The sequence below is a fragment of the Ursus americanus genome, chromosome 14, assembly GCF_024610735.1.
Source record: "Ursus americanus isolate L20-20 chromosome 14, mUrsAme1.1.p, whole genome shotgun sequence".
NCBI classification, from domain to species: Eukaryota; Metazoa; Chordata; class Mammalia; order Carnivora; family Ursidae; genus Ursus; species Ursus americanus.
The window spans coordinates 41,843,094-41,866,841 of NC_142140.1; the positions used below are offsets into that span (position 1 = coordinate 41,843,094).

General features: G+C 54.4%; 1 protein-coding gene across 4 annotated transcripts in view; it reads left to right on the plus strand.

Moving 5' to 3' along the window:
• The window catches only part of FYCO1 (FYVE and coiled-coil domain autophagy adaptor 1), a 74,915-nt gene that overhangs the window by 14,904 nt on the left and 36,263 nt on the right, over positions 1–23,748 (plus strand). For 3 of the 4 annotated variants that reach the window (XM_045778879.2, XM_045778883.2, XM_045778880.2), the window contains exons 3-13: positions 576–682; positions 2,226–2,351; positions 6,247–6,353; positions 7,778–7,921; positions 11,092–11,182; positions 12,356–14,749; positions 15,855–15,947; positions 16,622–16,740; positions 18,977–19,144; positions 21,811–21,960; positions 22,685–22,896. In XM_045778879.2, coding sequence (XP_045634835.2) covers positions 576–682; positions 2,226–2,351; positions 6,247–6,353; positions 7,778–7,921; positions 11,092–11,182; positions 12,356–14,749; positions 15,855–15,947; positions 16,622–16,740; positions 18,977–19,144; positions 21,811–21,960; positions 22,685–22,896 — 3,711 coding nt within the window. The remainder of the gene's footprint in view (positions 1–575; positions 683–2,225; positions 2,352–6,246; positions 6,354–7,777; positions 7,922–11,091; positions 11,183–12,355; positions 14,750–15,854; positions 15,948–16,621; positions 16,741–18,976; positions 19,145–21,810; positions 21,961–22,684; positions 22,897–23,748) is intronic. The other variant, XM_045778882.2, reaches the window with a different exon arrangement.

Genomic DNA, 23,748 nt, shown 5'->3' on the forward strand with positions numbered 1-23,748 from the left:
AAATAAAGCCATGCCCGCCTCGCAGTGCCGTATTAAATGAGAAGGACATGCACAGGCCTGGCCCCCGGTGGGCACTTAGCTCACAGAAGCAGGTGTCATCGTTGACATTCTTGGGATTGTTCTCATTACTCTTATTTGCACATTCTGGGTCTTCCTGAAGCCGGAACTTAGCCTGCACTGAGCAGTAGGGTTATAGTGAAAGACAACCAGACACAAGGCCAGAAGGAAGGCTAAGGCTGTCTGGAAGTCAGTAAGAGGGGCCTGCCGAGTGACTCATGCACAGAGCAGACCTTTGTTGGCCAAATAACTGCACGCGTATTACCAGGCCCACGTACGTGGTGGGCCTACAGGGAGGACCAAGAAATGAGCCCCGTCAGGGAGCAGCGGTATTGTACCTGTGGGCTCTCGGGACACCTTAGCGCCTTCAGACTCAGCACTCCCTCCTTCTAGGGTCACATTCCACTTTCTGCTTCCCCGGTGCTCTGCTGTCACTGGCCGCTTACTCCTCCTGCTTCCCGTGTCATTCTGCTTCTCTCTCTGAGGCCAGTTACGTGTTCCTGTTTGTTGTCTTAAAGATGCTGTGACCGAGCTAAGCAAAGAATTTAAGGACGCAGGGGAGCCCATTACGGACGACAGCACCAGCCTGCATAAGTTTTCTTACAAACTTGAGTATCTCCTCCAAGTAAGTGACTCCTGTACTGCACTGATCTCTGCTCTGTTCTCTCGGTTCCCTCTCGGGTGACTCATCAGCATTCAGGATGTGGTTCAGACAGCTCGGGGAAGCTACGAAGCCTTCCTGGTTAGACTGAAGGTCGGAGCAGTCCCCGGTCGCTTGGAGCTTGAGCCTCCGAGCGCTTGAGCCTCCGAGTGCGAGCCTCTGGAGAATCGGAATGTTGCCCCTTAGGATGGTTGTGGGCATCAAGAACGTTCTTTAGAGATTTAGGTCATCTTGAGGCAAGTCACAAGGCCATTGGCTAGCAGGGATCTTAACTCTGGGGCAGTCGCATACCCCTTTGAGAGTCTGGTGAAAGCCGTGGGATCTCTCCCCAAACAGACATGCCTGTATGGGTACACACCCAGTCACTCACTCTCTGGAAGTGTGTGGACCCTCTGAAGATGCTCCAGAAGCTCCCATCTTAGAGCCTTGCTGCTCAGAGTGGTGGGGTCCACAGACCAGCAGCCTCAGCATCACCTGGGAGCGGGTGAGAAATGTCTTCTCCGTGCCCACCCTGACCTGCTGAATCAGGGCCTCTGAGGTCAGCCCAGGAAGTTTTGTCTGAACGTGCTCACAGTGTCATGCTGATGTCTGCTTGCTTGGAGAAGCACGGATCTAGAGAGTTCTGCAGATGCAGAAAAATACAGGCAATCACTGGAGGCGGGAAGGAAATGGACCAAAATGTCAACAGAAGTTATCTTAGGGAGGGAGTGTTAGGCATTATATATATATATATATTTTTTTTAGTTTTATCAGGATTTTCTGACAATCTATGTATCTTAACTTCCCTAACCAGAAAAAAAACACTATAAAATGTGACGTTATAGAAAGACGCACCTTTATCCTTTTGACCACGGACGTGTGCCATGTCACATCCCAGCAAGGCCCGTCTAGAGAAGAGCGCCTGCTGGAGGCGACGCCCCGACGTGTTGAGACTGTCACCTTTCCGTCCTTTTTCAGCTGCTTCTGTTTTACGCTGGGACACGATTTATGGACCTTTCTCGCTTTCAGTCAGCCCGTTTTGGTTTTGGATTTGAAACGACTCATAGCCGGCATTAATGTGATTTATTACGTCTGTATTAAAACCGTCTTGAGACTTGAGAGTAGCCAGGGTAAGATGTCCTGAACTCATTTCCCTAAGTTGAGACAAAGCCGAAAGTCTTCATGTTGCCTTCAAGGCTTTTCTCTTGTACGTCCTCATCCTGTGTGAACAGCCCCTTTGGTGGTCTGCCACCCAGCTCTATGCACAGAGTGGGGAGCTTTCTGGGGGAGCTGTTCCTCCTGAATCCCACTAGCTGTGTGACCCTAGCCAGCTGCCTAACCTTTCCCGGCCTCGGTCTCCTCATCTGTAAACTGGGGGTTGAAACACCCTCCCTCCTTTGCCATTCAGTAAAAATGGCACCCGTAAAGGGCCTGGTCTGGGACAGGTGAGTAAGAAGCCGTTGCTGTTATCGATCATTGAAATGGTGGGGTGATCAGCCACGGGCCTGACCCTCCTCTGTCTCCGCAGTTTGATCAGAAGGAGAAGGCTACCCTGCTGGGCAACAGGAAGGACTACTGGGATTACTTCTGCGCCTGCCTGGCCAAGGTGAAAGGAGCCAATGACGGGATCCGATTCGTCAAGTCCATTCCGGAGGTGAGCAGAGCAGCCAAGGTCCTCGCATCTTCGTCTCGCTGCCTTAAGCAGCCCTTGCCCAGATCTGTGGTGCAGATAGCTCCGTGAGGAGGTGGGGGTGGCCGGCTGGTGAAGAAGTAAGAAAATGCGGGCGCACGCAGTGCCCAGGGCTCGCTCAGGGAAGCCGCCAAGCAGGGGATGGCTCGGTCCTGCCTCAGTTCAGCAGACCACAAGCGTGCGCTCTCGGAGCGGGCTGCTCACACTGAGGCTGTCCGCGGGGCCCACGGGCGTACAGCACGGGACGCGGCCGCCTTTTCAAAAGAATTCGTTCCTTAGATGAAATTCTGAGAGTTTACTAGGTGCTTTCCCTATAATTTGTTCAGGAAACTTGCACTTGTAATGAAGAGAGTGATGTGAGACCTCAAGGGACATTTCTTAAAATGCTGGTTATGCTCAGCTCGTTCCCACATGGAGTTCTGAGCCCCTTGAGCAGACAGCCAGCGCTTTGCTGTTTTAGAAAACCCTAGAACAACACATTCTCCCCCCTCTCCTTTCTCTTTTTCTCTTTCTTCTCCCTGCCTCTCTCTGTCCATCCTTCCGTCTCTCTCTCCCTCCTTTCCTCTCTCCTATCTCTCTCCTGCCCCGTCTCCTCTCTCTCCCTCTCTCTCTCTCTCCTTCTTTCTCTCTCTTTCCCTCTCTCCTCTCTCTTTCTCTCTCTCCCCCTCCCTCGCCCCCCCTCTCCCCCGGCCCGTTCAGCCTAGTTGCTCTGGGAGTGAGAAACCATGCACACTCAGGAGTGAGTAAACCCCTAGATCTCGGGCGGGAGGCCTAAAGGGTTTCTACATTTCGTCTCTCTTTTCAGCGTCTTGTCAGTATGTTTGGAGTCACTTTAAAGCCGGCTGCCGTGCTCCTTGGCCGGCCTCCCACGAAGGCCACAGAGTCAGGTGCGCTGAGATCTCCTCCCGCTCCCTGCCAGCTGGAGCCAGATAGGTTTCTTCTTCTAGAGAATGACGGCGTTAGGTACGCTGACAGTGAGGGCCGAGCATTTTCCATGACATCTGAGAAAATGAGGAAAGACCTTGGAAAAGAGTTTGTTCCTTGGATTTCTTTCACATCCATGCAGCGTCACAGTGTTGTGAGAACTTGCCTGGCGCGACCATTGGGTCCCTGACATAGAGTGTCACACACCTGGAGAGGGGTCTCATCTCCTCTCCAGAAGTCTGGAAGAAGTTCTTAGTGTCACTGTCCTGTCCTCCACGCCTCAGAGCAACAAAGGCCTTTGACTTTACGGCTTCAGACAGCTGAAGTCTGGAAATAAGTTTAGCTTCGTCCCCATGGCCCAGGGTTACAAAGTGCGTAAATCTCCTTTCCGCATAAGGCACAGACCTTTAGACAATGCAAGGCCAGGGAAACTGACCCCTTGAAGCAAAGAGCACTCCCTGCTTGCACAGACAGTGCTGGTGTCTGGTGGCTGCGTGGGCTCTGCCTCCCACGGGCTCCCCTTGCCTCATCCCTGTGGAAGGCTCTGCTCTCCGGGGCACTCTTGGGTGGAATGACTTGGAAGGGCACTGGGCCACAGGGCTGCTGGGTACTCCGGTTAACTGTCGTCATCAAGTGTTGTCCAAGCCAGAAGGTAAAAGTTAATGGATAAGAAGCCTTGCTGGGCCCCTCAGGCCCTCATGGGGCGGGAGGCAGCCTTTTGGGCTAAAACAGACTAAGGCTATAATCAGCTACTTACAGAGGTTCACAGTAAGCTCAGCCTGAGCTGTGCATTTTTCCCCGAGATGGACAGGGTCCGAACCAGGGTGCAGCGTGGCGTCGGGGTGGTGGCACAGTGATCTGGCTGAAAGCAGAGTCCACTCTCTGCAACCTGCAGGCCTCCCCTTCACTGCTATCGGGTAGCTTCTTGGTATAGTGCAGATGAGTTTGGGCCAGATGCCAGAAATTTAAGGAATTAGGTCATGACCCTGGACCCGTGATCTCAGAACATCAAAAATAAAAAAGCTGGGCAGTATTTTCACTTGCGGTACGAAGACACTGTGGATCCCCTCCCCCAGAGGGCGTTTCAAGATACCTCTTAAAATAAAGAGCTCCATTTATATGTACATATGTCACATCAGTTTGGTTAATAGGGCTGATTAAAGACACAGCCTCAAATGTTTGCCGTAGAAAAAGTCTTCATGTTCTAAAGGCTGTTACAGTGGCCATTTTGCTAATGAGGACAAGGCCATCCCTTGGGAGCTCACGGACATGGGCTGTCGTGGGAGGGTCTTACTAAGTTCCATAGGGCCTACATGTGGACGTGTCCGTCTGACCAGCACGCTAGGCTTCACAGTGCCTTGCTCAGCTGTTCTGGGCTGCCCTGAGTTTGCTGGGCGTCACCACTGAACACTCCGTTCGCCCTCGATCATCAGTGGAAAAAGTATTTGGACACAGGGGTGTCCCCACGATTCTCCCCGGGGCGTCTGTCCTGACCAGCCCTCTGCAGGCATGCCATGATGGTTTTTCTAAAGCCAGTGTGTCTGGCTGCCACCCACCTTCGCTTCTGGGTGTCCTGACCATGCCCCGGGCCCACAGAGCGCACACGGAAACATGGCTTACAGCCTCTCTACTTCGTGACATTTCACACCTTTTTATTTTTTTAAAGTGACTTCATACCATGGTATCGTTTCCTTGAGTCAGCAGTAAGAAGACCTACAACTCTGAGCTCAGAGGTGCTCTAGACCGGGGTGTTTACACCTTCGTTAATATGTCAGTGCTTAGGGTGTACCACACACTTCCTGTCTCAGTCCAGTGCCATGACTGGTTTCTCGATAGTATGGGGTGTTAGGACCATCTGTCCCCAGTCCCCCGCCACCCAAGTTAAACATTTCTAACCCTCGAAGAGGTGAGGAGGGTGTGTGGGTCTTTACTTACCCGACCCAGACCCTGAGCCTGACAGAACTGGTAGGTTGAGAGGTTTTGAATTCCTGCCCACTTATCTTAACTTCTGGGGCTGACACATTGGGAATGACTTCTATTCGGCAAACTGGCCATGCGTGCCCATCGCTGGCAGAGCCCTGCTGTGGCAGCTTCGTGGCACAGTCTCTGGCCAGCACACCCCACCTTCCAAGAAGCTTCCAGAAACCTCTTTAGAAGGGTTTGGCACTGTGGGGTGAGGTTTCAGTGGCAGGCCTGCACCTGGACTCTCCTGTGTTGTCCACCTCAGACTTCCTGAAGCAGAGCCACATGCATTTGTTCTTTACCCTGGTTTGACCGGACCACCTAGAGACACCCCTGCTCTCCCTCACCTCCTGGGTCCCCTCTGACTAGGTGCAGTGAGCTGGCATATCTGAAGCAAATCCAACCAGGAAAGCACTGACACATACAGATTTTACTGAGGGTTTCTGAGAACACCCAGAAGGCCATCACACATCCATCAGAACTTCTTAAAGTCCCCCTGACGCACCCCTGCCCTCACCCTCCTCTCTCCTCCCCCTCCCGCAGGGGCTCCAGGCCAGCCTCTTGGCCTCTTCCCACGCGCCTCTTCTCCCAGCACCTCAAAAACAAGCCCAGACATTAGCCAAACTGAGACCGTGTCTCGCTCGAGCTCACTTGTGGTGCAAGGAGCCCTTCATTGACCTGCCTAGTTTTATTCTAAATATTCCAAATTAAATCAGACAGTTTCACATGTGACTCGAAGCCCAGAGCTTCTGATGAAGCAGGGGAGGGAGAATGACATTTCCTGGGGCACCCAGAGCCTCTCGTGAACAGGTCTCCCTTGACTCGTTTACTAGAGTCTACAGACTGTTCTCAGATGGAAGCCTGCAAGAAGTCTGCCTGCTGCAGGCCTTGCCCTCTGGGGTGACGGGAGGCCACGGCTACGCGTGGAGTTATGCTAACAGCCCTTCTTTTCAGCAGCATCTGCTTTTTCCAGCTCCGAACATCTCTGGGAAAAGGAAGGGCGTTCATTCGCTACTCCTTGGTGCATCAGAGGCTGGCAGACACGTTACAGCAGTGCTTCATGAACTCCAAGGTGACCAGGTAAATGCATGGCGGCGCTGGGGTTTACCCAGTGAGCCCGAGTCCGCTCATTAGTACCGGGGAGCCCCCAGCGGGGGAGCCGCCAGCCGTCCTCCGTGCACGTCGGGCGGTAGCACGGCATGCTCACTGGTGACGAGATGAAGCTCAGAGGGGTCGAGTGCCTTTCTCTAGGCCCCACCGATGCCGGGTCGCCAAGCAGGAGCTTGGATCCAGATCTCTGCGCTCCTGATGTCAGGTGGTCTTCCCTCGTGGGTGGCATACTCTCGGTGCCGGCCCTAATGAATGGGCAGGCCCCCACAGCCACCTGGGGCAAGTGGGCTGCTGTCCTGGGCTCTCTCAGCAGAATCAGCTGTGGGGTTTTTAACACCTCCGAGCCCGAGGCCTCACCTGAGACCCCGAGTCAATGCCTGCCGGGTGTATCAGGGCTCTCCGGACGTGGTGGTGGGCAGCCAGATGGAGCCCAGGTTGTCGGTGGGCTCAGCCTTTGTGTGGCTGGTGCCAGAGCCTGGTGGGGGGAGGGGTAGGGAGGGAAGGGATTGAGCATGTAAATGGGGTGTCCAACAAGGAGCTGCGGCTTAGGCCCCTCACAGCCGAACCTCTTTGGGTTTCCTGGCAGCCTTTTCCAGCGCTGCCTCCCTTCTCCCCAGGGAGTGTTCTTCCAGTGAATCAAAGAAATCACATGGGGATTTAAAAAAAAAAAAACTGGTTGGGGGAAAATCCTGTGTTTTGTCACCTTAAGATTGATTTGCATAAAGACGTATTTCTGTGCGTGTGACAGACTCTGTGAATTCACGCGAGTTGAGAACTTCCGCACGTTTGATCCGAAGGTTGTTTTGTTCACGGTGTTTGGTGAGAACCGTCCCCGGCAGCTCGACTTCCAGTGCGCCACCTTTCACGGACGCCAGCCCAGTAGCTCTTTACACCCCACAGTGTGGCCTTTCTCAGTTCTTACTGCCTCGCGTGGTGCGACCACCAACCCCTCACAGGGTGGCTCTGTGGTGTCTGGACCTACCCTAGCCACGAGCTCACCAGCCTGTATTGAATCCTCTAAACGGAGTAGAAGATGGGGTTATGTTTCACAGAGGAAGTGTTCTTTCCCCTGTAACTGCCGTCTTCCTGGCAAATAACTGAGATTTAAGTTTTCTCGTATCCTTTCTGGAGAATAGATACGATGTAAATAATAAGTGGATAAGCATCTAGTTCATTTCAGTGATTCCCTTGAAGAACAAGCTTATTTGGAAGTTATGCGCTCCTACAGTGAAAATCAAATTGGGGTGTGTGTGTGTGTGTGTGTGTCCCTGTCTGTCTGTCTGAATTTAACTCATTAGTAACCTGAGAATTTGATAAGGGAGAGCCGTATCAAATTCAGTCTTTCCTTACCTTTATTATTCTTGTCACCGCTCCTTTTTCCTGCTTCCCTGCAGTGACTGGTACTACGCAAGGAGCCCCTTTCTGAAACCGAAGCTGAGCTCCGACATCGTGGGCCAGCTGTACGAGCTGACCGAGGTTCAGTTTGACCTGGCGTCGAGGGGCTATGACTTGGACGCTGCCTGGCCGACATTTGCCAGGTATTTTGAAGGATTTTTTGGTTGAAAAGACAGGGGAAGGAGATGTTTGAAGTTCTAAAGGTCGCCACCAGTCTACTCAAAACAGTTCGGTCACGCAGTAAATGACATAAGGCTTTGCAACTCTTACGCCTGCTAATTTGCTAGACTTTGTTGAGTCGTGACTAATGTTTTGTAACATCTGAAGTCTCCAACCCAAAACTCTCGAAACTCTCCTGACTCTCCTAACCGGCTGGGTGGTATGAGTCAGTGGAGATGCATATGCAAAACCTGAGGTTTTTTCAAGTGTGTTAAGGGATTTGGGGGTGGCCAGCGGGGAGCCAGTGGGCTTTTTCCTGGTCCTGTTCTTGCAGACTTACCACGGAGACCTTGCAGGCAGTGGAGAGGGAGCTACAGCTCACCTACGGAAGGGTTGCTGGAAAAGAGCACTCACCTGCCACCCCAGGAGGGTGGGGACTCTGGGAGGGGACAGGCTCAGACAGTGGGTGACTTACCCACAGTCGCCCAGCACCACCAGGGTGTCAGACTCGAGTTCAATTACAGTTCAGCAGTTTTGGTTTTTTTTTGAGAGAGCGTGCACGTGAGAGTTTGCGCGTGCACATGAGAGTCTGCGCATGCACACATGTGTGCACACATGGGGTGGGAGGAGCAGAGGGAGAGGGGGAGAGAGAACCTCAAGCAGGCTCCATGCCCGGTGCAGAGCCTCGATCTCACGACCCTGAGATCATGACCTGAGCCGAAATCAAGAGTTGGCCGCTTAACCAACTGAGCCGCCCAGGCAACCCCCAGTCCAGCCTTCTTTGTTTTGCTTTCTGTTAATACAGATTGTTTTAAATGTCAATTTTTATATTTTTTATTAGGAAATGTTTTCTGTGGAGAGGAAAGTCCTGAATATGATGACGCCCTTGTGCCGACCACCAAGATGAAAAGCTAACATTCTGTCATATTTACTGCACATGTCCTTTTTAAAACTTTTTAATTTTGAAATCTTTTCACAATTACAGCAAAGTTGCCCCTTAAATGCCACAGAGCATTCATCCAGCCTTCACCTCGACTCCCCAGTTACCAGCATTTTACTACGATATTGTATCACTCTTTCTCTTTATCAGTACATCTTGCTTTATTCCCTAGGCCATTTGAGGAAAAAGTTACAGACTCGATTCCCCTCGACTCCGCAGTACTCACTGTGGACTTCAAGTCAAGGACACCCTCTTACCCTCTTACGTATAACCTCAGTGCAGTTATTAAGATCAGGAAACTAACATGGATACAATGCCACCTTTGTACAGCCCCTATTCAGATTCTAAGAATGATCCCAGTAACGTCTTTTATCATCCCGGCGCCGGCCCAGGAACACATGCTGCGGTTAATGCCAGTCTCTCTGGTCTTCTTGAATCTGGAACAGTTTCTCAGTCTTTGTCTTTCACAGCGTAGGCGTTTTTGAAAAGCACAGGCTGGTTACTTTGTAAAATGTTCCTTCGTTGGAGTTTGCGTAGCGGCCCCTCATGGTTAGGGTCAGGGTGAGCATTTCCGGCGGGAGTACCGGGATGTCATGTCGTCCTCGGCACGTTATGTCCAGAGACACACGATGTTGATTTGTTCCAGCACCGGGGCCGTTGACCATGACCATGAGGTTAAGGTGGCGTTTGCCAGATTTCTCTAAAGTTACTGTCTCTCCCTCTGTAATCAGTATGTTTTTTACGGGAAGATACTTTAATATTAGGTTGTTGGGGCGCCTTGGCGGCTCAGGTTAAACGTCTGCCTTCGGCTCAGGTCGTGATGCCAGGGTCCTGGGATCCCAGGCTCCCTGCTCAGTGGGGAGTCTGCTTCTCCCTCCCCCTGCTCATGCTCTCTCTGTTGCACACACTCTCTCAAATAAATAAGTAAAATTAAAAAACAAAAAGATTCTTTTTCCTTAATATGATTTTTGTGAGCTCTGTGCCCAACGTGGAGCTTGAACTCACAACTCCGAGTTCAGGAGTCGCACGCTCTGCTGACTGAGCCAGCCAGGCACCCCTGTGTCTGTCTGTGTATGTATTTATTCATTTATAGCAGAGTTGACTAATGGATTCTTATTTTATTCAGTGGACTATGTTCTGTCACTGTAATCATTTATTTTGATGCTTATTTGGCCAGCAGGAGCCCCTTTGAGCTGGTTCTTTGGTGGTGTTTTTTTGTTTCTTTGTTTTATATGGAAATAAAAGGTCACGGATCTAAATAAAGCTCCACCCCACTGTCATGCTGTCCCCTAATTCCCATCTAGAAGTAATCACAGCCCTGTGTAGTTGACACACGTCATTCCCGAATATCTTTGTGTGTCACTAAATGTGTATCCATACATATTTTATATGTGTGTGGTTTTATTTTGTATGTATTTATAAATTTTGCCTACATTGAATCGTAGGTAGCTATCCTTTTGCAACTGGCTTTTCTCATTTCACGTTGTTTTAGATTTTTATCTGTGTTTGTGCATGGCTTTCTATAGCTGTAGAGAGTGGGTCGGCCAGCCACTGCCCACAGACGGGGGCGGGGGGGGAAGTCACATGGCTTTCCCGGTTCATTTACCTGTTGTCCATCGCTGCTCTCCTGCTGCCACTGTAGCAGGAGTTGTTGTGACAGAGACCAGAAGGCTGGCAAGCGTAAGGTCTGTCCTGTCTGGCCCTTCATAAGAAAAGATTGCCGACGCCCGGTGTACAGCGTTCTGTTGTACGACTAAAGCCCACTTTGTCTGTTTCCCGGTGGTACAGAGGTATGAGGCTAGATCTGCCACCGTCACCGTTCCAGTGTTGCCCCCAAGCACGCTGTCCCTGTGGCTTATCAGACTGACTGCTGCTTTTCCCTCACTAGCAGACACACTGTGACGGGCACCAAAGATGTAAAGAAGATTTCAAGCCCGAATTGGGCAATGACATGTCCACTTAGTTCTCCTTTGGCAGCAGGTGGAAAGGCCTTATGCTGACACTTCGCAGTGGAGCCCGTCAGCTGCAGACCAGCGTACATGTGCTCTTTGGTAGAAGCTGTTGGGTTTTTGCCTCTGTACACTCTCTCTGGGAGGGCAGTGCCCCCATCCACCACCTGGGTGCCTTGTGAGAATCGAGGCCTCCGTGTGTGTGCGTGTGTGCGTGTGCGTGTTTCCTGCTCTGATGCAGCTTGTCTGTCCCGTGGCCCCGCAGGAGGACGCTGGCCCCCGGCTCTTCTGCTTACCTGTGGAGACCCCCCAGCCGCAGCTCCAGCATGAGCAGTTTGGTGAGCAGCTACCTGCAGGTAACGCCAGAAAGGCTGGGGATTTCCTCACCAAAGCGTGAACCAGGCTGTGTGTGCCCTGGCTACTCGCGACTCGGGGGGATGTTCTCAGACACCTTTGCCCCAACCTGAGTAATATGAACCCTCCGTTATCCCCGTTATTTCCTAGAGGCCTGGTTTTTATGACGCAGGAGAATTTAGGCCTTTTATTATTTTTTTTAATTTTTATTTTTTTAAAAGATTTTATTTATTTATTTGACAGAGAGAGAGACAGCCAGCGAGAGAGGGAACACAAGCAGGGGGAGTGGGAGAGGAAGAAGCAGGCTTCCCAGTGGAGCAGGACCCTAGGATCACGCCCTTAGCCTGAAGGCAGACGCTTAACGACTGAGCCACCCAGGCGCCCCAGAATTTAGGCCTTTGAAAAATTAAATTCTGTTAGAAGCTTTTCAAGTATTTTAAAGGAAGCAGTTTAGCTCTTGGGTGAAAAGCAGCAGAGTCAGACGCTGACTGTCCCCCACCAGTTGTGTGACCCTGGGCGGACCACTTACCTGCTCGAAACTTCGGCGCTGTCATCTGGAAGATGGGGGTCATAGAAGTCGTTCTCGCTCAGAAGGTGATGGTGCGGCTCAAGGGAAGGAGCACTTAAGGGCTTGATGTAGGCGAGTGAGTCTCGGTCAGGTTCGTGGGTGGGGGGAATTTTGTTAGTTGTGTTACAAATGTGAGCGTATCATAGCCGCATATAGTTTTAAAGGTAAGGACAGTGCAGTAAATCAAAACAAAATAAAAATACAACAGCATAAAAATAGTAGAAGCATTGAGAGAGGAGAACAAATTGAGCCTGAACCCTGTTCTGTGTTGAATCACAGCAGGAGCTGTAGGTAGGTTCAGTGCTGAACAGGAGTTTCAGCGTAACTTAATAATCTATGCACCAATGTCCGTTATGCTTCCAAAGCTCCAGGAGGCTGGGTGGGACGTGCAGGTTCTGAGAGCCCAGGGAGCTCCCGTGTGCGACATCATGTCTTTAGGGTGTGCTCTGACCTCCTTTGGCAGATGCTTCCAGCAAAGTGCTTCTAGCCTTTCGAATAGCTCGATAGACTCGCGAGTTTAGTGACTTCTCATTAACCTCTAAAGCTTTCTCCGGTGGCCGTGCAGCTTCTGTCCCAGAGCCACTTGTGTGTTGTTTTTCCTCCACAGACTCAGGAGATGGCCTCCAGCTTCGACGTGAGCAGCCCCTTAAACAACGAGGCGCTGGAGGGCTTCGACGAGATGCGGCTGGAGCTGGACCAGCTGGAGGTGCGGGAGAAGCGGCTGCAGGAGCAGTTGCAGCAGCTGGACAGGGAGAACCAGGAGCTGAGGGCAGCTGTCAGCCTGCAGGGCGAGAAGCTGCAGGTGGAGAGGGAGCGAGGTCGCACCGCTGCCGAGGACAACGCCCGCCTCACTTGCATGATGGCCGAGCTCCAGAAGCAGTGGGAGGTGACCCAGGCCACCCAGGACACCGTGAAGGAGCTCCAGAAGTGCCTGCAGGCCCTGGAGCTGGGGACAGCAGAGAAGGAAGAGGACCACCGCTCCGCCCTGCGGCGGCTGGAGTCCATGCTCCGGCCCCTGGCGCAGAAGCTGGAGGCCACACGGGACTTGCTGGGCCGGAAGAACCAACAGTTAGCTCATGTCCCAGGCCAGCCGGGCACGGTTGAGCAGCAGGCAGATATGGCCCCGGACCCAAAAGGGCAGCAAGAGCTCCTCCCCAGGGACTTGGCCCCGGAGGTCCAGGAGCTGCGGGAGAAGCTTCGAGCCCTGGAAAGAGAGAGCACCAAGACCCAGGAGCTCAATAGGCAGCAGAGTGCGCAGCTGGAGCAGCTGGCCAAGGAGCTGCAGCTGAAGGAGGAGGCCCAGGCCGACCTGGAGCGCCTGCTGAAGGAGACGGCCCCGCTCCGGGAAGAGCTGGCTGCGAAGGGGCAGGAGGCAACCCAGCTCCGGCGACAGCTTCGGGAGGCTCTAGCCCACCTGAGTTCCGTGGAGCAGGAGCTGGCGGAGGTGAGGCAGGAGGAGCGGCAGCGGCGAGAGGAGAAGGAGCTGCTGGAGCAAGAGGCCAGGGCCCTGGCGCGGCAGCTGCGGTTCCTGGAGCCCCAGCTGGCACAGCTGAGCCAGCATGTGGGTGACCTGGAGGAGCAGAAGAAGCAGCTCATTCGGGACAAAGACCACCTGAGCCAGAAGGTGGGGCTGCTGGAGCGGCTTGCCGGGCAGCCGGGCCCAGATCTGCCCATGGCAGGGGAGAAGCCCAAGGCCCAGGGCCCCCCAGATTCCACCCTGCGACCGGTCTTCAAGAAGCTGGAGGAGGAGCAGAGAAGCGCCCAAGAGGGACAGACGGGAGACGCCCAGATGCGAGGGAGCGGTCAGGAGGAGAAGCTCCAGCAGGCCAACAGGGAGCTGGAGAAGGAGCTACAGAATGTGCTGGAGCTCAACCAGCTCCTCGAGGGCAAGCTGCAGGCCCTGCAGTCTGATTACCAGGCCCTGCAGCAGCGGGAGGCAGCCATCCGGGGCTCCCTGGCCTCCCTGGAGTCTGAGCAGGCCAGCATCCGGCACATGGGTGACCAGATGGAGGCAAGCCTCCTGGCTGTGAGGAAGGCCAAGGAGACCATGCGGGCCCACATGGCCGAGAAGGAGGCCGCCCTGCGGAACAAGGAGGCCGAGTGCCAGCAGCTGCAGGAAGAGGTGGGGCAGTGCCGGCAGCTGGCCGAGGCCCGGGAGAGGGAGCTCAGGGCTCTTGAGAGCCAGTGCCGCCAGCAAACCCAGCTGATCGAGACCCTCACGGCTGCAGAGAAAGGCCAACAGGGGCTCGGTGCACCTGAAGACAGTGCACCCCAGGACCCAGCCCCCCAGCTGGCCCTGTGTCAGGACCAGGTGGAGACCCAGCAGGGAGAGGCTGGGCACCTGCCGGCTGAGGTGCTGGACCTTCAGGCCAAGCTCCAGGCAGCCTTGGGTGACCGGGAGAAGGTACAGGGCCAGCTGAGCGTGGCTGAGGCTGCTCTGAGGGAGCACAGGGCCCTGGTGCAGCAGCTGAAGGAGCAGAACGAAGCTCTCAAGGGGGCCCACGGTCAGGAGCCACTGCAGCGCTCGGAGCGGGAAGGGGCACTGCGGGAGGAGAGGACTGAGGAGGAGGAACGGTCAAGGGCAGAATGCAGCTCCCCAGAATCCCGGCTAGAACAGGCCGAGCCACAGGAGCAGCTGCCCATGGCCAGCCCAGCCACTGACGAGCTGGGCGTCCATATCTGCACGCAGCTTGCTGAGAAAAAGCGGGCCGAGGAGGCCCTGGCCCGCGCCGTCCAGGAGCTCCATGACGCCAAACAGGAGGCCTCGAGGCAGCGAGAGGGCCTGGAACAGCAAGTGGCGGGACTGCAGCGAGAGAGGGACGGCTTGCAGGAGAGGCTGAAGGTGGCCGAGGAGGCGGCCCGCTCCCTGCCCAGCCTGCAGGCCCAGCTGGCCCAGGCCGAGCAGCGGGCCCAGAGCCTCCAGGGGACCGCACATGAGGAGCTCAATGCCCTCAAGTTCCAGCTGAGCACCGAGATCATGGACCACCAGAGCCGACTGAAGGTAGTCCTGCCTCGCCTTGATGCCCCCCCCCCCCCCCCCCCGGGCTGAGGTGGTCTCCTGCAGTGGGGCCCGATGGGTCCACGAGAGGATAGGGTGTGCCTTCAGCCACGTGGCACTTGAGGACCCAAGAATGTACTGGGCGGCCGGGCAGACGCAGCTGTCCTGCTCTCGAGGTCCCAGCACTCTTTCCCTCACAGGGACACTAGGGGCACATGTCGGGAGCGATGCCCTAGCCGGGAAGTGTAAACTCAGCTTGGCTGCAGACAGATTTGGCTCGTACAGAGTGGCTGCTGTACAGTAGTAACCAACGGTTAAAGAGCTGGGTGTTCACAGATTCAGGAGATCCTAAAGCCTGTGCCCTCGTTCCCACCCTGCAGAAGTCACGAAGAGCTGTGTGGCGGATGCCCCCTGTAAAGGAGGCATGCACTTTCTGGTGTTTTCCTTATACTCGTTTATGTACATGCCCAGCCCTTCTGGGCCTGTGGGTTTGCCCTAGACCCTCTCCTAGTCTCTAGAACCTACTGTAGGTGCCAGCAGCCCCTGCCTGCAAGTCTCGTCTGTGGGTTTTCTGTCCCTGCGGTGCCATCCCGATGGCAGGTGCTGTTGGGGAAACTGGCTCAGTGTGTTTTCACAAAGCTCTTGGGGTGGACGGGCTTACGGGACCAGTGCTTACCATGGGCTTTCGGTACTGCACAAAGGGAAAGGGTTAAGGGTGGCGGAGACCAAGGACACAAGCAGGATGGCTGTGGGGCTTTGGTTTCCAGAGCTTTTCACTCGCCCATCAGCACTGCGGTCCGTGCTCACTCCCAGATACACAACTGTTGCATTTCTGCAGATGTGCCTCCAATACCATGGCCCCCATCCTGTGCTGCTCTGTGTGGGTCACAGGGCACTTGTTTCCTTGCAGAAATGAAGTCCTAAGTGTGAGGACCAGGCTAAGTCCCTTAGTAAACTTGGAAAGATGTTGTCACCAGTCAAGCCCAAGGTTTATTGAGTTTGGTGAAAAAGAGAGAGGGAGCTTGTTTTTACCCGTTTGGGGAAATGGGGCTGAGGGGGTCTCTGTGCAAGGACCCCACTTTCACGAGCCCTCTCTCATCATCCCCAGACTGCCAGTGAAGAGTGCCAGAGCCTCAGAGACCAGCTTGAGGAGCGAGGCCGGCAGCTGCAGGCCGCCGAGGAGGCGGTGGAGAGGCTGAAGGTAGGCCCCGGGGAGTTTGCTGGTCTGCGGCCTGGCCGCCTGGGCAGGAAACACTGGCGTGCCCACCTCTGCCTGGTCATTCCCACCCCCAGGATATGGGCCTGTCAGGGAGAGGGGTCTGGTTTGGTTTCCACTGGACCATTTAGAAGGGCCGTGTGCAAGACTCCCAATTCCCAAAACAAAGCTCCCACCCGTTCACCTCTGTGGATGTCTTGAGTGCACATCTCGGCCCCTTCCGCCTCCTGGACACTCGGCTGGAGCTGCCAGATGTGTTTCTCAGCCAGCCCGGTGGAAAGGATATGAGGTGTCCTTCTTAGCTGCCTCCGCAGGCGTCCCTGAATCAGTGGTCCTGAACTGAGGGGGCTCAGCGCGGGGGCTGCAATCACCATCTCCAGGGAACCCTGCTCCCTGCCACCCCACCTCCGCCCCCACCCCAGGATTCTGATTCCTGCTGCCCCTCCGACCTCCACTGCCAGTTGAAATTAATATTTGACAGATAGGATTACAAACAGGAGTGGGTCACTCAAAGATTCTCAGGCTCTGGAACCTAAAACAAAACCCCCTCCAGTTAGAAGTGACCCGGCCAGGTGGGGCGGAGAACCCACCAGCCCCTTTCTGGCCTGCGGCGCGGGCTCTCGTCAGTTGAGTGTCTTCTCCCTGCTGTCCCGTGCCAGGCCATGCAGGCAGATCTGGGAGAGCAGCTGAGCGGCACCAGCAAGCGTCTTTCTGAGAGCCAGGCTGCCATGCAGAAGAAGGATGAGGAGGGGGCCGCCCTGCGCGAGAGCTTGGACAGGTTAGTGATGCACTTCCGCCCACACGGCCCCAGCGGCCGAGGCTTCAGGGAAGGGGGTATTTGATGCAGTCATTTAGAAACTCAGCCACTCAGAGCAGGTTGAAGTCTTCTTGCAAGAAAAGCCACAAACGCAGAAGGCGCTTTGCCAGAAGCATGCCACAGAGGGCGGGCAGCCCGTTTCTCACCCCCCTGCAGGCAGCCGCTGAGCCTTTCTTGATACCATTTTCCTACCTCCGGTGGGGCACGTTTCTGCTTTGGAAGAGCTGACATGAAATACAAGTTGGAATATAATAATGGTAGTGATAACAGCGAACACTTAAGTAATGCCCCAAATGGGCCAGGCACCGTTTTAAACACTTCGCGTCTATTTGTCCCTTTTTTTGCTCCTGACTGTCCTTTGAAGAGGGAATTATGACTTGTCCCCGTTTTATAGACGAGGAGAGTGAGGCTCAGAGGAGTTAAGTCGCTTTCCCAGCATCTGACAGCACATGGGTGATGGTGGGAGGTGCAACCCAGGCCGCTTGGCTCCAGAGTCTGTTTCCTCAACAGTGACCCTGCGAAGTGCACAGATACGTCTGTGTCTGGTCTCGTGCTAGGGTCCTGGGGGGTGTGTGTGTGTTTCCCTGCTACAAGTTGTGACTCAAGCTCTTCCTGGTTTCCTTTGTGAAATGAGAGGCCGCAGGGCTGGGGGTGGGGCGGGGGGTCTCCCAGGCACATGCCGAGGGTGAGTGAGGGTACCCAGCCCCAGGCCAGCTGGTCTGCCTGCAGACTGCTGCTGTGTCTGTGGCAAGCACATCGTGCTGTCACACTTCATCAGGACTGTCCTAACCTTGGAGTGTGGTCCTGCTTGTGCAGCCCCAAGACTTCCCTGAGCCCCCTCGTCTTTAGGCCGGGGGGCCACCTGGAGTTACGAGTGTGAGCCCACCATTTGGTGATGAGGCCAAGGCAGTCCTGCTGGAGATGCTGGGACCCAGGCACCTGTTGTGCCCCCAGCAAAGACTGGCATGCCAGACTGTCCTGAGCCTTTACCTTTTCTGCCCATCCCTCGTTGCCTCCTACCACCCGGCTTCTAGGGTGGGCCCGGGCTCAGCGGGAGATCGAGAGCGTGTTGGGTGTTCAGTCACCCAACATGCACAGTTCTTCTCTGATTCTTCCAGAGTCAAACGCCATAGGGCTCTGGCTGCCCGGGTCAGATTCACGTGACAGTATAAGTACCAGAACCTCCTAAGTGGGTGGCATTTAAAAAAAAAAATGCTACAACAGTACTTATTTGTAAGCTCTCAGAGCCGTTGTTTTAGCTGCCCGATATTGCGTACTCTGTCTGCCGTGGATCAGGTTTTACTTTATTCACTGTGTGTGCGTGCATGCGCACGTGTGCACACGCACATGCACTTGTACACCCATGAAATCATTTTGGTGGACAGTGTCTTGTAAAGAACCTTCTGGCAACTTTATACGGGGTGTAGGAAGGCTGGATTAGATACGGATTACTTAGTCTCTGCAGAGCCCTGTGCTTAATGGAGCTTTTACGAACGCCCTGCTGGTCCTTGGGATTTGTAGAGCGTTCCTGGAGCACCACTGCCCTCGGGGACAGGCGAGCTGCAAGTGGAGCGGGCCAGGGCAGGAGGACAGTGCTTTGTGCAGCCAGCCCCTTGGCCACAGACTGAGCCGAGGGAACAGAGCTCCTTAGGCCTCCTGGCTGTCGGGGCAGCGCCTGCCAGTGCCCATCGAATGCCGGCTGGGTTGCCCAGCACCACGCCCTGTGTGTAGAGCCCCAAAGTCACCTGGGAGGCAGGTCCTCGTCCATGTGGTTGCCTCCAGGCAGAGACATCTGTGTTCTGTTCCAATTCCATTTTCCTCTTGCAAACCCCTCCATCACCAGCCCACGCACTGCACCCTTGGGCTCCCCCGTAACCTCAGCCCCTGCCCCAAAACCAGTGCAGAGTTCAACTCACCTGGGGAGCTCTTAGCGGCCTGAGGTCACCTGTTCTCCCAGAATGCCCATTGTATTTGGTGCGGGGGGGGGGTGGTGTGTGAAGAGTTTGGGGGTGCGAGGGGAGTTTTGAAGGCCGGGGCTGAGGCACAACCTGTGGTGCGTAGTGCTGAGGGGTGCCCCACTGTGAGAGGGAAAAGGCTCGGAGGGCAGCGGGACCTTGTTAGAGGCCCGAGTTAGCCCAGAGGCACAGGGGAAGCTGGAAGCAGTGGCTCATCAGTGGGCTTCTCACTTCTCTATCAGGACCCAGAAGGAACTTGAAAAAGCCACGACAAAAATCCAAGAGTATTACAGCAGACTCTGCCAGGAGGTGACAAACCGGGAGAAGAACGACCAGAAGATGCTTGCAGACCTGGATGACCTGAACAGAACCAAGCAGTACCTGGAGGAACGGCTGATCGAGCTGCTCAGGTGAGCGTCGGCACCAGCGGCGGCAGGGGGCCTCCCCCGAGCCAGGCTTTCTCTTTAAAGAAACGCAGTTGCTCTTGAAAGGCCTCTCAAGGGAGATGGGCCCGTGTCTGCGTGTGCTGCGTTGTTGAGGCCCTCCCCCATACGGACGGGGTCCACCCAGGCCCTTGGCAGCCTTGAAGAGTAGATTTCACTGTTCCCACTCATGCTCCACTGGGCTTGTGTCGCCATACTGCTGGGGCATTATCTGCAAAATCTCTGTGCGCTTAGCCACAGGCGTGACAGTAAGTGACATCTCGTATCTTTAGAAATCTCTCCATTCCCTTGTCCCTCTTTTGGGAGCCCCTTTCCCCTTCTCCTTCCCCCCTCCCCCCCGCTTTCCCCCAGTACCAGGCTTCCCAAACTCCAGCGCCCACAGGTAGCAGACGGCCAGCGTAAGGGCCAGGAGGGCACTCAGAAATTGGAGGACGCGTGTGTTCTGCTCCTGACACCTGTCACCACACAGGCAAAGGGCCCAACTTCCCAGATCACCTTACTTCTGATTGAGAATATAATTGGTCTAATGAGGGTCTAGATCAGATCCATACGTTACAGGGTGATATGTTAGATCTCTCTTCCCTAGGCTGTGATTTGGCCACCATCTCTCTAACTTGTTTTTTTCTTTGCAACTGACTTTTGAGGAAGTTAGGTCATACATCTGGCCGGGTCTCCCACAGCCTGGATTTTGCTGATTGCAACCCCATGGTGCCATTTAACATGTTCTTCCGACCTTCGTATTTCCTGTAAATTGTTAGTGAAAACCACAGTCGTGGTTCTCCCCGCTAAATGCACATTAGAATCGCTGGGGGAGTTACTAAAATGATACCGATGTCCAGACCCTACCCAGACCAACCCAGTTGGAATTTCTTGGAGTGGGGTCCAGACATCAGTGAGCCAGAGTTGAGTACCACTGCTCTAGGCTTACTCAGACCCAGTTTCAAAATTTTCTCAAGAACGCTACATAGAATTGGTTTATAGTTTGGGTCTTTCTTTCAAGAGCTGCATAAGATCTGATGAGCCCATTCTCTGCTATGTTAGCAGCAGTGGATAAGCAGTGCCTAAAGCTACTAATTCATTTGGGGTTGCAAAATGGTGGTATTTGGAAGTGTAACCCTTCTGCTCACATGTCATCAATTGGCAGACTTGGAACTCAGGGCATTTATGACCTCTGAACTCAGACACCTTCCCGAGGTGTGGGATGGAAAAGCCCTGGTCCTGACAGCTTCCCACGTTCCAGGGTGTGGGTGCCTGGCCTCCTGGGGACTGAAGGAATGGGCTGAGAACCAGCTGGGAGGATGATGCTGGTCCAGGGCATGAGTCGTCCTGTTTCCTGACAGCTTCAAGCATCCTTGAAGAGGCAGTCAATTCCTGGCTTTTGTCCTGGCTTTTGAAGATTTATTTATTTGAGAGAGAGAGAGCAAGCAAGCGAGAGTGTGGGGAGGAGGGGCAGAGGGAGAAGGAAAGGAAGAGAATCCCAAGCAGACTCCGCACTGAGTGCAGAGCCCAACATGGGGCTCGATCTCACAACCCATGAGCCAAAACTAGGAGTCGGATGCTCAATTGACTGAGCCACCCCAGGCGGCCCTGTCCTGGCTTTTGTATTTAAGGAGAGAGGTCTGTGGATTTGGAGTCTCTGGCTGGTGATGGTGTCAGTTTCTCACAGGACCTCAGTGGCTCTGGTGTTGGTCTTTGGGATTGAGATGCCGCTGGGGCTACAGTAACCTTAGGATGGCAGGCGGCTGGGCTCCATCTTGAAAAGAACAAAACCTTCCCAAGTCAGAAGCCATAAGCCTCGAGGGGTACCTGGGTGGCACAGCGGTTAAGCGTCTGCCTTCGGCTCAGGGCATGATCTCGGCGTTATGGGATCGAGCCCCACATCAGGCTCCTCCGCTATGAGTCTGCTTCTTCCTCTCCCACTCCCCCTGCTTGTGTTCCCTCTCTCGCTGGCTGTCTCTATCTCTGTTGAATAAATAAAATAAAATCTTTAAAAAAAAAAAAGAAGAAGAAGCCATAAGCCTCGAAAATGACCGTGAGCAGCAGTACGGAAGCCTCTGCCCCTCGGCCGTGTTCTGACACTGCCAGACCTTTCTGAAAAGCCCTCTTGCTTCAGTCTTGCTTCTTGGAGCACGTACTGTCTCTCGGAGGAGCAGGGGATGTTAACAGCCCAGCGGACTCTCAGGCAGTGAACTCGTGGGTCTTCTCCGATGATCGCTTGTTCCTGAAACAAAGCATAAGCACATAAAGGTTCCTGAACACATTTCAGATTTGTGCGGGCAGTACGTTCGTGGTCCTCGGGCTCACAGTGCTCAGGCTGTCATGTAACCTTGACAGCCTGCTACAACGCCCACTGCAGGTGGCCATGTGCACTGTCGCTTGGACGCCTGAGCCGTGTGTGTGACCCTTGTGGGCGTACCTGCATCATGGCCTTCCTCTGCCGTCACGCGCATGCCAGCAGCTGAGTCTGGGACTGATGCGGGGGACAGACGAGGCCTAGAGTGGGGGTGTCTCCAAGGAAAGTCCATTTTCCTCCCATGTCTTGGGAAATTCGGAATCAGGCTTTGGAAATGAATTGGGGATCATCCTGTTGTTTTCACGGATTCTTCTCTTTTTCTGATGTGGCTCTGTCTCAGGGACAAGGATGCTCTCTGGCAGAAGTCAGATGCCCTGGAATTCCAGCAGAAGCTCAGTGCTGAGGAGCGGTGGCTCGGGGATGCGGAGGCGAGCCACTGTCACGACTGCAAGCGAGAGTTCAGCTGGATGGTGCGACGGCACCACTGCAGGTCTGCGGGTGGGACCCAGCACCGGAGCAAAGGCGCTGAGCGGGGCATCGATGGCAGGCGCGGGCCCCGCCGCCGTCTGTCTGGGAAGAGCACATTGCTGTCTGCTCCTAAGGGAACCAGGCGAGGGGGTGTGTTAGGCAGGGTCCTAGCAGGACATGCGGGGATCCCTGAAGGGGAAGAGGGTTTGATACAGGGGTGTGGGCAGAATCAAGGGGACCAGCAACCCTTGGCGTCCCTCAGCCCACAGGGACCAGAGGGGAAGTGGCATTACTGGAGCCCGGGGAGAGCTTGGGCGGAGGCTTGGCTGGGGGAACGTGGACAGTGGAGACCCTCCTAGGGCCCAAAGAAGAGTAGGCAAAAATAAACCTCAGCTGGGGCCAAGGCAGGTGGAATATCATCAGCACAGGCCCAGGGGGGTCTGTGGTCCCTTAGAGCCTCAGCCCCCGAGGCATGCAATGGACGCCCGTGTTGTTGTGGCAGAGAAGGGGGGCTCAGCCACATACTTTATCCCCCTGCCTCTCAGGACCTTGGGAAGTAAAACATTTTCTCCCAGTGGCCTTATCAAGATGGCTTTATTGGGATCTTATCAGATTGACCATAAGGCCACACTCCTCAGTGAGGGCCAGAGCCAGGCCTGATGAGAGCCACGCGGCCTCTAGAGCCCAGTGCAGATCAGAAGACCCACGGTGTGTCACCCTCACAGCCCATGCTCGTTTCACCCCAGGATCTGCGGCCGCGTCTTCTGCTACTACTGCTGCAACAACTACGTCCTGACCAAGCCCAGTGGCAAGAAGGAGCGCTGCTGCCGAGCCTGCTTCCGGAAGTTCAGCGACGGCCCCGGCTCCCCTGACAGCGCCAGTTCCGGCACCAGCCAGGGGGAGCCCAGCCCTGCACTGTCGCCAGCCCAAGCTGGGCCCCAGGCCGTTGGAGGCCAAGGTCAGGCTCCTGCTCCTGCCTTCTGTGTTCTTAGGTGCCCCCCCCCCCCGCACTACTCCAGTGTGGCTAGTTAGCTGTAATGAGCTTAATTCAAGGTTTTCCAAACTTATGCATTAAAGAGGTGCTAAAAGTGTATCGCACCAATTTGAGACTTTCTTTTTGATGTAATTAAGCTTGAAAGAGAATTGAAAAGGGAATAACGTTCTCCTGGTATGATTCAGTGTTATTTAATGTGAGGTCTGTGTACCTCTTAACTCACATGCTTCCAGTGGAATGTACCCCACACCTTGAAAAATATTGTCTCCAGAGCCTCAGCCCCGATACCCAGCCCTCCTACCAGAGAAACCAAAGGCCAAAAGTTGTGTGTGGAAATGACCACATCCTTCACCTTCTCTCTGTGGCTCACACTGTCTCTCAGTGACCAAGGAGGATGTATTCGCCTATCCTTTCACTCTGCTCCGTAAGAGGAAGTGGGATCTGGTTCCTCCTGTTCCTGCTCCCAGCACAGTCCTACCGAGCAGACCAGGCTGTCCTCTCATAGACCAGACTGTGGATGTAGAATACCAGGGAGGCAGAGCCGAGATGGCAGGGTCTTGTCTTTGCTCAAGCATCACCACCTCCTGCAGCTGGTCTCTATGGACTCTTCCTTGGCCTCTGCCTAAATGCAGGTCAGCCAGCCTTCAGAGATACTGTTAGTTCCTTTGTTTAACTGGATCATCAAGGAAGTTGGCAGACCCCATTATTTGTATTTGGTACAAAGGACAGGGATGGTGGAATGTACTGGGCATAGCATTCCTGTATCTTCTTCAAACCCATTTTAAATTTTTTTTTTTTTAATCACTAAGTTTTGAG